Here is a 15200-nt window from a genome sequence, read left to right as displayed (position 1 = left end):
TTTTATGGGAAAATCTCATTGAAATCCCTAAATGATATGCAAATAAACTACAGTTTCCAGGGGAAAAGGGATATTTTGAGTTATAAGTTCATTAAATATAAACAATCCATTTCTTATGCATAAATATTTCAGTGCTTTTTAAAGTATGACTACTAATTGCAAATTGTTTATTGTCTTCTCTTACGTTAGTGAGCAAATTAAACAGAAAATTGTGTAATCAAGAATACTTCTCTCTGACACTTCCTAAACCACCTCAACCAGGCAGAAAAAAGGCAGCGAGACTTTCAGAATTACAAATTAAAGTTCCTGTAAGTAATGGAAAGGTCATCTTAAAACTAAATCTAAGATTATACAATATATAAATATAGGTATATATAATTTGAATTTTACTACTTCTTGGAAGCAGATATTTTAAAATTTATAATTTTTCATAAGACAAGTTGCCCTCACCTACTTCAGATTAAGCTTTTATTTATATGTGTTCCTCCATTTCAAATACATTATATAGCAAATAGAATAGGCAAGCTAGAGAACCTAATCTGCAAATGGTGAGATCACTCAGAAAATTTTTACCAGCTGCAAAAACATAAAATTCGAAACTTAGAACATGAGCTGATCTTGATGAGATTTCTCCATTATTTGGGATCTGGTGCTAAGGATACTAGATACTGGGAGATTCAAGTTCTCTACTGATTTAAAAAATTGAGTTATCAACTAGCAAAAAGGAAGACTATGCATTTGACAAATGCCCATGATAAGAAGCAAAACCTGGTGGCCTTTTATGTATGTGAGCAAGGCTGTGAACTCTTGGCCATCAGTGTACAGCACTGGCAGTTAATAAACACAAGTGTTTTTTTACAAAAAATAAAGAAAAAAAGTAAAAAAAAAAAATAAAGACTAGCACTCACAGGTCAACCCACGCTGATATCAAAATATATTTTAAAAGCATCTCCCAAAGCAGAGTTACATTTAGTGAATTTATCTAAGGGTCCTTCATTATATCTATAGCGATCCAAGTACAGCCTTCTCTTCATGATATTCCTTTAATTCCACATGACCATTTCATTGACTGGTGATGTCTGTACTGAATAGTTGAAGGAATAGAAAAAGTAAATGTAAAATTAACCTGTGTGGCCACTATGACATTCAGATTTGTCAAATGTTTGGGTGGGAGTTTAAAAATTACACTACTGCAACACAAATTATTGTGGATCAAACATTTGTTTCATTTTATGTCCTTGTTTTTTGCAGTACTTCACAGAAGGGCTTGCAGGTTTTTAAAATTTGATCAGAGACCTTGAAAGCAGCAGTAGAAACTAGTTTAGGCCTGAAGTCAATAGCTGTCACAAGAATTGTTGACAAACTTGATCGGCATAAGCTTATTTTTTAACTAATTTGAGGGTGAAGGGTATACTAAATATTACAAAAGATCTCTCTCATTTTGAGGTCCAAAAGGAGCCCATTACATATTTTAAGTACAGGCTGTGAAAAACCATGGATACGGATCACTATGGGACTGCTTCAACCCCAATATGAATCATTGAGAAAATCCTTAGGTTTCTCTTAAAGTAATTATATTTTTAAAGTAGAGTAGAGTTATCTCACAAAAGCACACAAACATACATAGGCCATTGAAAAATAAAACAAAAACCAGCTTTAAATGGATGGTTAAAAAACAAGACAGACTATTTTCTACTTTCCATATAGAAAAGTATACCTCATTTAAAAGCTGTTTTTTATTTTATAAAATATTTAAAATTTATTGGGGTGACATTTTCTTATAAAATTATAGGTTTTAAGTATACAATTGTATATGTCATCTGTATATTGCATTTTCAAACATTTTTCTTATTATTCTAACCAACCATTTTAGATATATGACAAAAGAAAATCAGAGGAAGTCCATAAGCCAGTTCAGATATGGATAAGGCACTTTTTAAGAAAATTTTTCCAAAAGCCATCTAATTCCTTCACTGTCAGAAGACAGGCTCCATTTAGACTTCCCTATACTCCTAAAACTGATCCTGAAAAGGCAGAATCTAAAAAGTCAGAAGATTTCAAGAAAAATACTGGCTCACGTGAAAAAACTCCAGAACCAAGGAAAACAGCAAATGATAAAAAAACTAAAAAAGGAGGTAAAACAGATAAAACTCTATCAAAATTATCACTTGAAAGCGTACTATTTAAGAAGTCAAAGTACAATTCAGAAATAAGCCTAGAATCCAAATATTCTAAGGCAGTCTTGATGAAGCATCCAAGAAAAAGTAAGAGAGATTTTAAAAATTTCAAGGAGACAAGTATTGAATCCATATATACAAAAAAGGATTTGACGAGCTCAGGGAACAATTCTGATGCCAAATCTGAGGCTTGTTCAAAAGATAGGTCAAGTATAGATTCATTGATCTCTTTAGAGGAGTCTTGTGCTGAATCCATCGAACTTGATATGTGGTTAAAGAATTGTTCACAGAATAGTTCAAAGAAGCCTAAAAAGAAGGAAGCAAATAAAAGCTCTGATACTGACTCTTTAGATTCAAAAGATGGAAAGAAGGGTAATAAAGGTACAAAGAAAGGCAGCAAGAAGAAAGATGCAAAGAAGGACACAGAGTCTACTGAAGAATATGTAGACTCAACAGATGCAAAGAAATATTCAAAGAAGGCTAAGAAAAATTTAAAGAAGAACGCACAGACTACTGATGCAGAATCTGAGTCTGAATTGGAGCCAAAAAAGGGTAAGAAAGATTCAAAGAAGAATAAGAAAGGTTCAAAGAAGTATGACAAGGAAAGGGATGCCAAGAAGGACATGGAGTCAACTGATACTGATCCTGAATCTGAAAAATTTTCAAAAAATAGTGAAAAACATGAAAAGATGGATAGGAGAGTGTCAAAGAAAGGTGACAAAAAGAAGTTTGCAGTAAAGTCTGAAGAGTCTACTGAAACTGGATCTGATTTTGATTCAAAAAAGCCTAAGAGATATTCAAAGAAAAATGCCAAGAAGCAGAATGCTGAATCTGATGAGGCTTCCAGGAAAGACCCAAAGAAGCATGGACTGATCAAAAGTTCAGCTACTGAATCTGAAGATTCAGTGCCTAAATATGGGACTAAAAAGAAAGGAGCTGATGAATCAGATGCCGCATCTACAGATTCAAAGAAGGGAGCACTGGAACTGAAAAGAGGTGTTGAACCATCATTCAGAAAGACTTCATTCAAAGGAAAAGGGAAAACCATTAGAGATGGAGTTTTTCTACCAAGAGAAAGTCCACCACTACCAGTATTTCCTTATGAGACTATGGTATTATCACCTAAGATCAAACGTCCCTGTGAGTGCAAGACACGTCCTCCACCTCCAAAACCAAGATATGCTCCTTTGGTATGTTTACTCTGTTTTATTTTAGAGGCAATTATATTGAAAATGAAAGATATTTTAAATATTTGAGTTTCTATTTTCTGTAAAGGATAGTTCTCTTTTACTGGAATATTGATGAGTTTGGGACTATCAGGTAAGAAAGATAAAGGATACTTGAAAATGACTCAAAAACAGTTGCAAAACAAATGTCAAAAAGTAAATAACATTTAGACTGGAGCATAGAGAACTAACTTGTGACTTAAGAAAAAATTTAAAATTATTTGTAAAGGGAGTCATATTACAAAAGTGGTTAACTGTTCTATGATTAAGAAAAAAACAAACGTGAAAATTGACTAACACTTGTACAGGGGTATATTTAAGTAAGATATAAATACATTTCCTAGGAAGTTGCTGAGTATAGTATAAACATAACCAAAATCCAGACAGAGCTAGTTGGAAATACAATATATGAGGATTCAGATAGGCAAAATATTAAATTATTTAATATATATCTGAACTAAACTTCTTCATGGGACATTATTCTTACTGATAACCTGTCCTCCAGGGGATCTCCTCCTCCATCCTCCTTCATCCAAAATCTGGCTATAAGGGGAAACTTAAGTAGATATCTCACCTTGAGTGAAGGAGCTCCTGTCTCCCCTGTTGTCCTCCCTTTATGAGTTTCTCTGGTCTTTGGTTGAGGTGTAGTTCATTTGCATGGTTTTTGTGTGTCAATATGAGTTTCTTTGCTTTCTCATACAGTGTGCTTTGCCTATTTGACTTAGTAATCACACTACTACACTACTAGAAATTGTAATGAAAAAAAGTAGCAGAAGGAAAAACAAATGGCATAAAAATGATGAGTGCAATACTGTTTATAAAAAAATCTTTAAAAGTTAATAGAATGGTTTAGTAAAACATAAAACAGAATAGTATGTATTCATTGAAACAATAATTATGAAACCTTGAGAATTCAAGTGTAAAGTTCATACAATGATGTTGCAACTAAGCAAAAATCTGCATACTTGTGGACAAAGAGTAGATGAAAGTATGCAAATATAAAAATATTTGTATTTAGTGTGGTGTAACTTGGAGTGACTTTTAATGTATTTATGTGTTTTTATAGTTGATTATGAATTTTAAAAGTTCTGGTCTATTATTAAAATAGTTGTGAAAACTTAGACTCATAATATAGCATTCCTAAGACTTGGTTCCTATACAAATGCTGGTCAATGGACTGAAATTCAGTATTTGCCATCTTTCAGTGAATATTAAAATCACCCAGGAAAGTTGTTGAACATGCACATTTCTAACTTCATTTCAGAAGTTAAGTTGGTTTGTCTGGGGAGAAATCCATGGACCTGTATTTTTAATAAATAATCAAAACTTATAGCCACCTTATTTTTTACCTGTAACATTCTGTGATTCGATGTGGTTCTTAAAACACCAGAAACTTTCTATAATAGTTAAATAACGTTTTACTTTTTATTTTCTTCTTTTTTTTCTACTTTATTTCTCAGCCTGAAGCAAAGTGGATTCATAAGCTGCTTTAAAGAACAACGGAGTGCTTCGTTCCACAGAATGGCCTTACCACGGTAAACACTAAAGCTACTGTCAAATGAGCCTTTCTACTTCTGTGGGGCTGTAACAAATAAAAACAAGCCTTCTGTGAATACCAGGATCTGGTCTTTTTCATGTAATTTATAGTGGTCCTTTATAGAGATGTGTGCTTTATTTATTAAATGTCTGAACCAAAATACTGCAGCATTTTACCCCATGTTCTGCAGCTTCAGGTTCTGCAAATATTAGTTGACCATATAAACCTGGGTTTATTTATGGGCTCTCTATTCTGTTCCATTGATCTACATGTCTGTTCTTATGCCAGTACCAGGCTGTTTTGATTACAGTGCCTTGTAGTATAGTGTGGTATCAGGTATTGTGATTCCTCCTACTGTGTTCTTCTTCGTCAAGATTGCTGTGGCTATTCTGGGTCTTTTTAGGTTTCATATAAAGTTTTGAAGTATTTGTTCTAAGGTCTGTGAAAAATGTCATTGGTATTTTAATAGGGATTGTGTTGAATCTATAAATTGCTTTGGGTAGTACAGCCATTTTAACGATGTTGATTCTTCCCATTCATGAACATGGTATATGCTTCCATTTATTTCTATCTTCCTTAATTTACTTCTTCAGTGTTGTGTAGTTTTCTGAGTACAGGTCTTTTATATTTTTGGTTAAGTTTATTCCTAGGTACTTTATTTTTCTTGTTGTTATAGTAAATGGGATTATTTTTCTAGTTTCTATCTCTGATATTTCACTGTTCGTGTACAGAAATGCCTTCAATTTCTGAATATTGACTTTGTACCCTGCTATTTTGCCAAATTCGCTTATTATATTGAGTAGTTTTTTAGTGGATTTTCTATGTACACTATCATGTCATCTGCAAATAATGACAGTTTTACTTCCTCTTTTCCAAATTGGATGCCTTTTATTTCTTTTTCTTGTCTGATTGCTGTGGCTAGAACTTCCAACACTATGTTAAATAGGAGTGGAGAGAGTGGACATCCTTGTCTTGCTCCTGTTCTTAGGGGGAATGCTTTTAGTTTTTGCCCATTGAATATGATGCTGGCTTCAGGTTTTTCATATATGGCCTTTATTATGTTAAGGTATGCTCCCTCTATTCCCACTTTGCTCACTGTTTTTTTTTTTTTATCATAAATGGGTGTTGTAGTTTATCAAATGCTTTTTCTGCTTCTATTGATATGATCGTGTGAGTTTTGTTTTTCATTTTGTTTATCTGGTCTATTACATTTATTGATTTGCAAATATTAAAACATCCTTGCATCCCTGGGATGAATCTCACTTAATCATGGTGTGTGATCTTTCTAATGTGTTGCTGGATCCAGTCTGTGAATATTTTGTTGAGGATTTTAGCATCTATGTTCATCAGTGATATTGGCCTGTAATTTTTTTTCTTTGTTGTGTCTTGACCTGGTTTTGGGATTAGGATAATACTGCTTCATAGAGTTTGGGAGTCTTCCCTCTTCTTGGATTTTTTGGAGTAGTTTGAGAAGGGCAGGAGTTAGTTCTTTCCTAAATGTCTTGTAAAATTCACCTTTGAAGCCTTCAGGTCCAGGGCTTTTGTGTGCTGGAGGTTTTTTATCACTGCTTCAATTTCACTCATTGTTATCGGTCTGTTCAGGCTTTCTGCTTCCTCTTGATTCAGTTTTAGAAGATTATGTGCATCCAGAAATTTGTCCATTTTATCTAGGTTGTCAAATTTCTTGTGATAGTTGTTTGTAGTAATTTCTTACAATCCTTTGTATTTCTGTGGTTTTGGTTATGATTTCTCCTCTTTCATTTCTAACTTTGTTTATTTGGGTTCTCTCTCTCTCTCTCTCTCTTTTTTTTTTTTTTCTTGATGAACCTGGTTAAAGGTTGTCAATTTTGTTTATCTTTTCAAAGAACCATCTCCTGGTTTTATTGGTCTTTTGAATTGTTTGTTTAGTCTCTATGTCATTTGATTCTGCTCTTACCTTGATGATTTCCTTCCTTCTCACTGTGGGCTTTGTTTGCTGTTGTTCCTCTAGTTCTTGTAGCTGTAGGGTTAGATTTTTTTTATTTGAGATTCTTCTATCCTTTTCAGGTAGGCCTGTATTGCTATGAACTTTCTTCTTAGGACTGCATTTGCTGTGTCCCATAGGTTTAGGGCTTTTGTGTGTTTATTATCATTTGTTTCCAGAAACTTTTTGATTTCTTCCTAGATGTCATTGTTAATCCATTCATTACTTAGTAGCATGTTATTCATTCTCCATGAGTTTGAATGTTTTTGAGATTATTCCCTTGAAGTTGATTTCCAGTTTCAACCCATTGTGTTCTGAGAAGATGCTCGATATAATTTCAATTTTCTTGAATTTGTTGAGGCTTGTTTTGTGTCCTACCATGTAGTCTATCCTTGAAAATGTTTCATGTGCACTTGAAAAGAACATATATTTTGCTTCTTTGGGGTGAGAAGTACTATATATATCCAGTCCATTTGATCTAGAGTGTTGTTCAATGCCTCAATATCCTTCCTACCAGTCATGTTATGATGAAGTGGCCTTTTCTGTCTCTCCATGGTTATAAGACCTTTAGTTGTATTTTTGATGTGGTTGTGCAAAGAGGTGAGCCATGTCTGCCTACACCACCATGGCTGGATCCTAAAAGGCTTATTAAAGGAAACACTTGTGAAAAGTAAAGTAGGAAGGAAGCAAGAGTAGCTGGAGATATCCTTGAGACCCCTAAGCAGTTCTGATCTGTGTAAAAGAAGAAAGAATGGAATATTGGGTAAGAAGAGCCTCAGATATGCTGCAGGTCAGAGAAGGTCTCAATCAGGCCAATGAGGAGCTCAGAAAGCAGAACTCCCTTTTGACCCAGTGATCTCACATCTGGGAATATATCCTAAGAATCTTGAACACCAATACGAAAAAAAACATATGCACTCCTATGTTCATAGCAGCACTATTTACAACAGCTAAGTGTTGGAAGCAGCCCAAGTGCCCATCATAGATGAGTAGATACAAAAGCTGTGGTACATTTACACAATGGAATACTATGCAGCCATAAAAATAAGGAAATATTATCCTTTGCAACAGCATGGATGGAGCTGGAGAGTATAACGCTAAATGAAAAAATTCAGTCAGAGAAAGACAAATGCCATATAATCTCACTTATACATAGACCTAATGAACAAAATAAACTAACGAACAAAATAGAAACAGAAGCATAGATACATGGAGCAGACTGACGGTTGCCAGAGGGGAGGGAGAACTGGATGAAAGATGGTGAAGGGGTTAGCCAAAGAACATTAATGCCCAACTCATGGAAAGGGACTGATATAGGGATTGACTGAGGGAGGGGATGGAGAGGGGCTGGCTGAAGGTGGGAAAAGAAGAAAAACCAGGGACAAATGTAATAACATAAATAAACAAAGTACTAGAAAATATTTTTTAAAAGAAAAGAAAATAGAAAGAAAAGAAGGTGCACCCAATAATCACCCTAGCTTACTGCCTGAAAAGTTACCAGGACAAAATGCAAGAAGCAAGAACCTAAAAAAAGTCTGTTATCCTTACTACATTTATGAAAGAGAGTGCCAGGTTTGACAAAGCCAAGACATAGAATATACAGAGTAGAGTACTAGAGAGGAGAAGTCTATGCAGAGTTAGAACTCTGGAGACTTCTATAGACTTCCCCTCCAGTCTTCCACTAAGTTCTGATCCTGTATGTGAAGAAACCTAAGCTCAGACTATCAGAAAGAAGCAGGCAGAAAAACTCTTGGAGGTAAAACAGGGCCATAAAGAGTTCACATTCCCAAAAGCCAAAGTCAAAAAATCTCCTAATGAGTGGGACATCAGATAAAGTACTCTAAGGAATATTATCTCAGTATAGAGGGCAAATTCTTTTTAGACCAAAATACTCTGGCAACTTCTGATACCACCTAAACACTCTTAATTAAAAAAAAAAAAAGATAACAAAGCAAACTTCAAACTAAACTTCTTCCGAGTACCTTAATGGTGTCAAAGAGCAAAGTTTAAAAACAAAGTAATATTAAAAAATATAGCTCCCAACATAAAATTCACAATGTCTGGCATCCAATCAAAAGTACCAGGCAAGCAAAGAAGCAGGAAAATATAACCCACCATGAGGAGAAAAATCAATCAATAAAAACTCCCAAAAATGACACAGATATAAAATAAATAGACAAAGTTATTCAAAGAACTATTGATAAATATGGCCATTGCCTACCCAAAAAATCATAAATATACTCTGTTATGTTAACTAACTTGGGGTGGACTTCCATGTATATGCAAGATAGAGTCAAAATTTTAATTTTTTTAATCTGTGGGTATCCAACTGATCAAGCATCAATAATTGATAAAGAGTGTTTTTCCCTTGCAATGCAGGTGTAAGCGCTGTCACAAAGTGTTCATATATGAATGTCTTCTTTTGGTCTACTCTATTTTATTAGTCTATTCATCTAAATCTCCATAGTTTTTATACCTTTAGGAACCTTTAAAGGAAAGGGACACTTTCAGGGTTCATTTCTGGTGGTCTCTTTCCACATGTTCCCCAGTTGCCAGTTCATAAATCTACTTGTTACGCCAAGTTGATCCTACCTTCCTCTTTTTCTACAACCTTAGACTCATGGTAAACTGAGTAATTTTGGCTATGCCTGACTCACATCCACAGGAAACTGTGGGGAGAGAGGAAGTTGCCTTCTTTCAATTAGTTTTATCACTTTGCCCTAAATTCACTTCTCAAAACTTGGTGTTTCTATACTAAAGTTCTCATTCAACAAGAAATGAGATCCCAGTTGCTTCTTCATTGAGACCTCCTCCAACATCATGAGTGAGTTTCTTGGGGCCTCTGATATTTTAATGTCTCCTCTTTGTAAACCTTCCTGTTGGGATGCCTGAAATATTTTGCATCTCAGTACTGAACCATCTCTAAAATAAAATAATGTGTGAACTTCTGGCCAAGATGGAGACATAGACAGACACGCTGCGTCTCCCTCCACAACTAAGAAGGAATACAACTGCCTCAAAACTAGAGACAACCATAAGTTCCAGAAAATCAAACTGCATGAAAGTCCAACAAACAAAGATGTAAAGAAGAAATACTCATCCAGACAGGTAGGAGGGGTGGAGCCGGGGCAGAGAGGACGCGGTGTGGTGGCGGTAGCAGCAGTGACAGCAGTGGCAGCAGTGGCAGGCCAGCAGAAAGTGCAGTCATACATTTTAAAAAGTCAGATAGATACCTGGGGAGCATTCCCTGGTCCTCACCAGACCTCGAAGCTCATGGTCCCAGCACCAGGGAAAATCAAGCCTCATTGCTTCTGACTGTGCAGACCAGTGGGGGTGGGGGTGGAGGAAGAAACTGCCTGTCTCAGCAGAATCCGCTTGTTTAAAGGGCCCCCATGGTCCTAGACCATCTGCAGACCCACCCACTCTGGGAACCACAGCCAGGGCAGCAGCTAGAGGGGTGCCAGTTCAGTGTAGAAGTGGGAAGAGCTGCCTAGAAAAGGGACGAGTGCTGGGTGGGCGGCATTGTTCCCTCTCAGACCCCTCCCCCACATACAGCGCCACAACGTGGTGAAACAGGTTGCCCCGTACCGACAAATCCCTAAGGCTCCGCCCCTTACAAAGTAACAAGAGCGAGAGGTCTACCTGGGACGCGGAGGCAAACAAACACAGGAGACTGTCAGAATGAGGACACAGAAAAGTATGACCCGAAAGGAGGAGTGGATCAAGCTTCCAGTGGGAGAACTAAGTGATGAGGAGATAGCCAACCTCACAGATGAGGAGCTAGACAACCTAACAGATGTAGAATTCAAAACACTGGTGATAAAGATGCTCACAGGCTTGACAGATATGCTTGACTACGGCAAACGCATCAGAGAAGTGAAGGCTATGCTAAGTGAAACAAAGGAAAATCCACACAAAACCAATGGTGAAGGGAAGGAAACTGGGGTTCAAATCAATGATTTGGAACATAAGAAAGAAAAGAACAGCCAACCAGTGCAGAATGAGGAAGCAATAATTGAAAAAAATGAGGAAAACTTCCCAAATATTGCGAAGGAGATGGACATACAGATCCGGGAAGCACGGAAGGTCCTGGGCGAGCTGGACCCAGAGGGGACCACACCAGGACACATCATGATTGAGATGCCAAAGGTGAAAAGTAAAGACACAGTCCTGGGGACAGCAAAAGAGGCAGAGAGTTGCCTACAGGGGGCTGCCTACAGGACTATCAGCTGATTTCTCAGAGGACACTTTGCAGGCAGGAAGGGACTGGCAAGCAGTATTCAATGTGATGAAAAGCAACCCACAACCAGGATTACTCTATCCAGCAAAGCTATCATTTGGAATGGAAGGGCAGGTGAAGTGCTCCCCAGACAAGGTGAAGCTAAAGGAGTTCATCATCACCAAGCCATTAGTATATGAAATGTCAAAGGGACTTACTTAAGAAAAGAAGGTCAAAACTATGAACACTAAAATGACAACAAACTCACAACTATCAACAACTGAATCTGAAAAATAGAAACAAAATCCAACTAAGCACACCAGAAATAGGAAGAGAATCATAGATATGGGGATCATTTGGAGGGTTATCAGCTGGGAGGGGGAAGGGGGAGCAATGGGGAAGTGGTTCAGGGACTAAGAAGCATAATCAGTTGGTACAAAACAGACAGGGGGATGTTAAGAATAGTATAGGAAAGGGTGAAGCCACAGAACTTATATGCACGACCCATGGACATGAACTAAATGGGGTGGGATTGCTGGAGGGAAGGGAGGTACTGGGTAGAGAGGAGCAAAGGGGAAAAATTGGAACTAATGTAACATAATCAGTAAAATATACTTAAAAATAACTAAATAAAAAATAAACAAACAAAATATTGTGTGCACTCGTCCTTCCAAAACAAAATTATATGTTTGTGAGGTCTATTTCCAGTATCTGTACTTTTTAAAATAGGGCTCAGTCTTAAATTCCTTTATTTGGGGAACTTGGAGGCATTCCTCTTTGTCACCACTAGAGGTCAGAAAAGCCCTACATTAAAAAAAATGCTGCTGTGGATTCCAAGTAATAATTCAATTTCATGTACAAATGCATTGACTCACTGTGTACTTAAGCTGTACAGTTATTCTTGGGAATCACAGACAACTATTATTGAGAATAAAATGTTTCAAAAAAATTGACATTTTTGATTAAACAATCACCACTCCAATATGTGCAGAGAGGAAGCAGCTCACTTTATTTTCAAAACTACACACATTATTCTTGGCCAAGAAACCCTGGGTGTCTAAATCTTACACTTCATTTGTATCTTATTTTAATTCTAAAAAGTACTAGGTGGTTATTGGAAAGCAAGCCTCTTTTCAGTTTATCTCAGTTGGTACTTCACACCCTCATATTATGATGAAATATTAAGCATATTATATGTAATGAAATCGTGTAGCATAGTCCATAAAACAAATACTGTCTGTTTCATGTGTGATTGCTTTTATGAACATTTAAACATGTATTTTGTTATGTTTATATTTTTGGAATTTTGGGGGGTGACATTGGTTAATAGAATTATGTTACTTTCAGGTGTACAATTCTATAATACATCATCTGTATATTGTATTGTATGTTCACCACCCCAAGTCGTCTCTTATGTTTATTTTTTTGTAAGAATATTTTCCATTACATAATTCTTTTCTGTTTAACATGTCTTTAATGTAGGTTCAAGCCAGAATGCCAATGGTAACTCAATGCCTCCCTAATAAAATAGTACTACATATGAGCAGTAAATTTTTAAAGAGCTATTATCAACAAAAAAATAACAGGAACTTAATGATATTATTCAAACGTTGTGATTCTCTTTAAATCTATTTATTATCCCTTTAAATGGATTTATTATAGCTTGCTACAGTGTCTGTCGTCTTCTCTCCTTTCCTTCCAGATCCCAGAGTTTATTGACATCTAATTGGCATATAACATTGTATACGTTTAAGGTGTACAACGTGAGGATTAGATACAATAAGGTTAATTAATAAATTCAACACCTCATATTACATTTATTTTTGTGCTAAAAACATTTAAGGTCTTTTGTCTTACCAAGTTTCAAGTATATAAGACAGTATTATAAGCTCTAGTCACCATGCTGAGTATTAGATTCCCAGAACTTATACTTTTTTGAACTGGAAGTTTGTACCAATTTGACTGCCAACCACGTATTTGTTGCAACCCCCAGTCCCTAGAAGCCATTTTTCTGCTGTTTCTATGAGTTTGGGTGGGTTGTTTTAAATTCCATGTAAAACAGAGATCAAATATTTGTCTCCCACTATTGTACTTATTTCACGTAGCATAATGCCCTCGAAGCCCTTTCATGTTATCATACATGTTAGAGGTTCCTGTATTAAAACAGCTGCTGTTCTATTCCAGTTGTCCCGGTTTTTCTCCCGTTGCTCTCCGGTGCCCGACCTCACCGCCCCTCCTGCCCGCTCCCACAGTCAGTCCCCACTGTTGTCCATGTCCACGGGCACTTAGGCTGCTCCCAGCACTCGGCTGTTGTGAACAGCGCTGCTGTGAACACAGCGGTGCACAGGTGCTTCTGAATTGGGGTTTCTGGATTCTTAGGGTGTAATCCCAGCAGTGGGATCGCTGGAACAAGAAGAAGTTCCATTATTTTATTTTATTTTATTTTATATATATTTTTATTTTTTGGTTTTTCAATTACAGTTGTCCCATTTTTCCCCCATTGCTCCCCCCTCAGCCCATCCCTTCTCCCGCAATCATATCCCTCCCCGTTGTCCATGTCCATGAGTCATTCATACACGTTCCTTGACTAGACCCTTCCCTTACTTATCCCCCTTCTCTCCCTCCCCCCTCCCCCTACTGACTACTATTCTAGTCTTTGCCTATTTAGTTCCTTTGTTTCTGTTGCTCTTTAGTTTCCTGTATTAGGTAATATCATACGGTATTTTGCTTTCTTTGCCTGGCTTATTTCACTAAGCATAATTCTCTCTAGTTCCATCCATGTTGTCGCAAAGGGCGGGAGTTCCTTCTTTCTCTCTGCTGTGTAATATTCCATCATGTAAATGTACCGCCGTTTTCTGATCCACTCATCTACAGATGGGCACTTAGGCTGTTTCCAGCACTTAGCTATTGTAAACAGGGCTGCAATGCACATAGGGGTGCATAAGTTCTTTTGAATTAGGGTTTTAGGGTTTTTCAGGTATAATCCTAGCAGTGGAATCTCTGGTTCAAAAGGCAGTTCCATTTTTAGTTTTTTGAGGAAACACCATACTGTTTTCCATAGTGGCTGCCCCAGTCTGCATTCCCACCAACAGTGTACTGGGATTCCCTCTTCTCTGCATCCTCGCTAGCACTTGTTTATTAATTTGTTGATGATGGCTATTCTGATCGGTGTGAGGTGGTGTCACATCGTGCTTCTAATTTGGGTTTCTCTGATGGCTAGTGGTGTTGAGCATTCTTTCATGTGCCTATGGGCCCTCTGTATGTCCTTGGAGAAGTGTTTGTTCAGGTCCTTTGCCCATTTTTAAATTGGATTGTCTTCCTGGTGTTGAGTCATGTAAGTTCTTTATATATTATGGAGATCAATCCCTTATCTGAGGTATGTATCATTGGCAAATACATTTTCCTGTGTCCTGGGATCCCTTTTCATTTTGGTGACGTTGCCTTTAACTGTACACAAGCTTTTAAATTTGATGTAGTCCCATTTGTTTATTCTTTCCTTTATTTCTCTTGCCCTAGGACATATATTATTAAAAATATTGCTAGATGGCATATCTGAAAATTTCCTGCCTATGTTTTTCTTTAGGACTTCCATGGTGTCAGAGGTTATATTTAAGTTTTGTATCCATCTTGATCTTATTCTGGTGTGTGATATAAGTTGGTGGTCTAGTTTCATTTTTTTGCATGTCCTGTCCAGATCTCCCAACAACATTTATTGAAGAGGCTATTTTTACTCTATTTTGTGCTTCTGCCCACTTTGTCAAAGATTAGTTGACCATATAGACCTGGGTTTATATCTGTACTCTCTATTCTGCTCCACTGATCTATATGTCTATTCTTATGCCAATTCCAAACTTTTTTGATTACAGTGGCCTTGTAATATAGTTTTATGTCAGGTACTGCGATCCCTCCTACTGTGTTCTTCTTCCTCAAGACTGCTACAGCTATTCGGGGTCAGTTCTGGTTCCATATAAATTTTTGACATATTTGTTCTAGGTCTGGGGAACATGTCACTGGTATTTTAATAGTGTGATTGCATTGAATCTACGGATTGCTTTGGGTAGTATGGCCATTTTAATAA

The 15200-nt window shown here is 36.8% G+C and overlaps 1 protein-coding gene across 1 annotated transcript; it reads left to right on the top strand.

Moving 5' to 3' along the window:
* The first annotated feature begins 2196 nt into the window (after positions 1–2196).
* Positions 2197–4996, top strand: CYLC1 (cylicin 1). The gene is made up of 2 exons (XM_090265112.1): positions 2197–3367; positions 4864–4996. Exons 1-2 carry the CDS (start codon positions 2246–2248, stop codon positions 4894–4896), a joined length of 1155 nt encoding a protein of 384 aa, XP_090121238.1. The 5' UTR covers positions 2197–2245; the 3' UTR covers positions 4897–4996.
* The last annotated feature ends 10204 nt before the right edge of the window (positions 4997–15200 follow it).

Source organism: Furipterus horrens, unplaced genomic scaffold (assembly GCF_987537825.1).
Source record: "Furipterus horrens unplaced genomic scaffold, mFurHor1.1.pri manual_scaffold_17, whole genome shotgun sequence".
Taxonomy (NCBI): Eukaryota; Metazoa; Chordata; class Mammalia; order Chiroptera; family Furipteridae; genus Furipterus; species Furipterus horrens.
The sequence above is the reverse complement of the archived record's forward strand: the minus strand, read 5'-3'. Positions and strand labels throughout refer to the sequence as shown.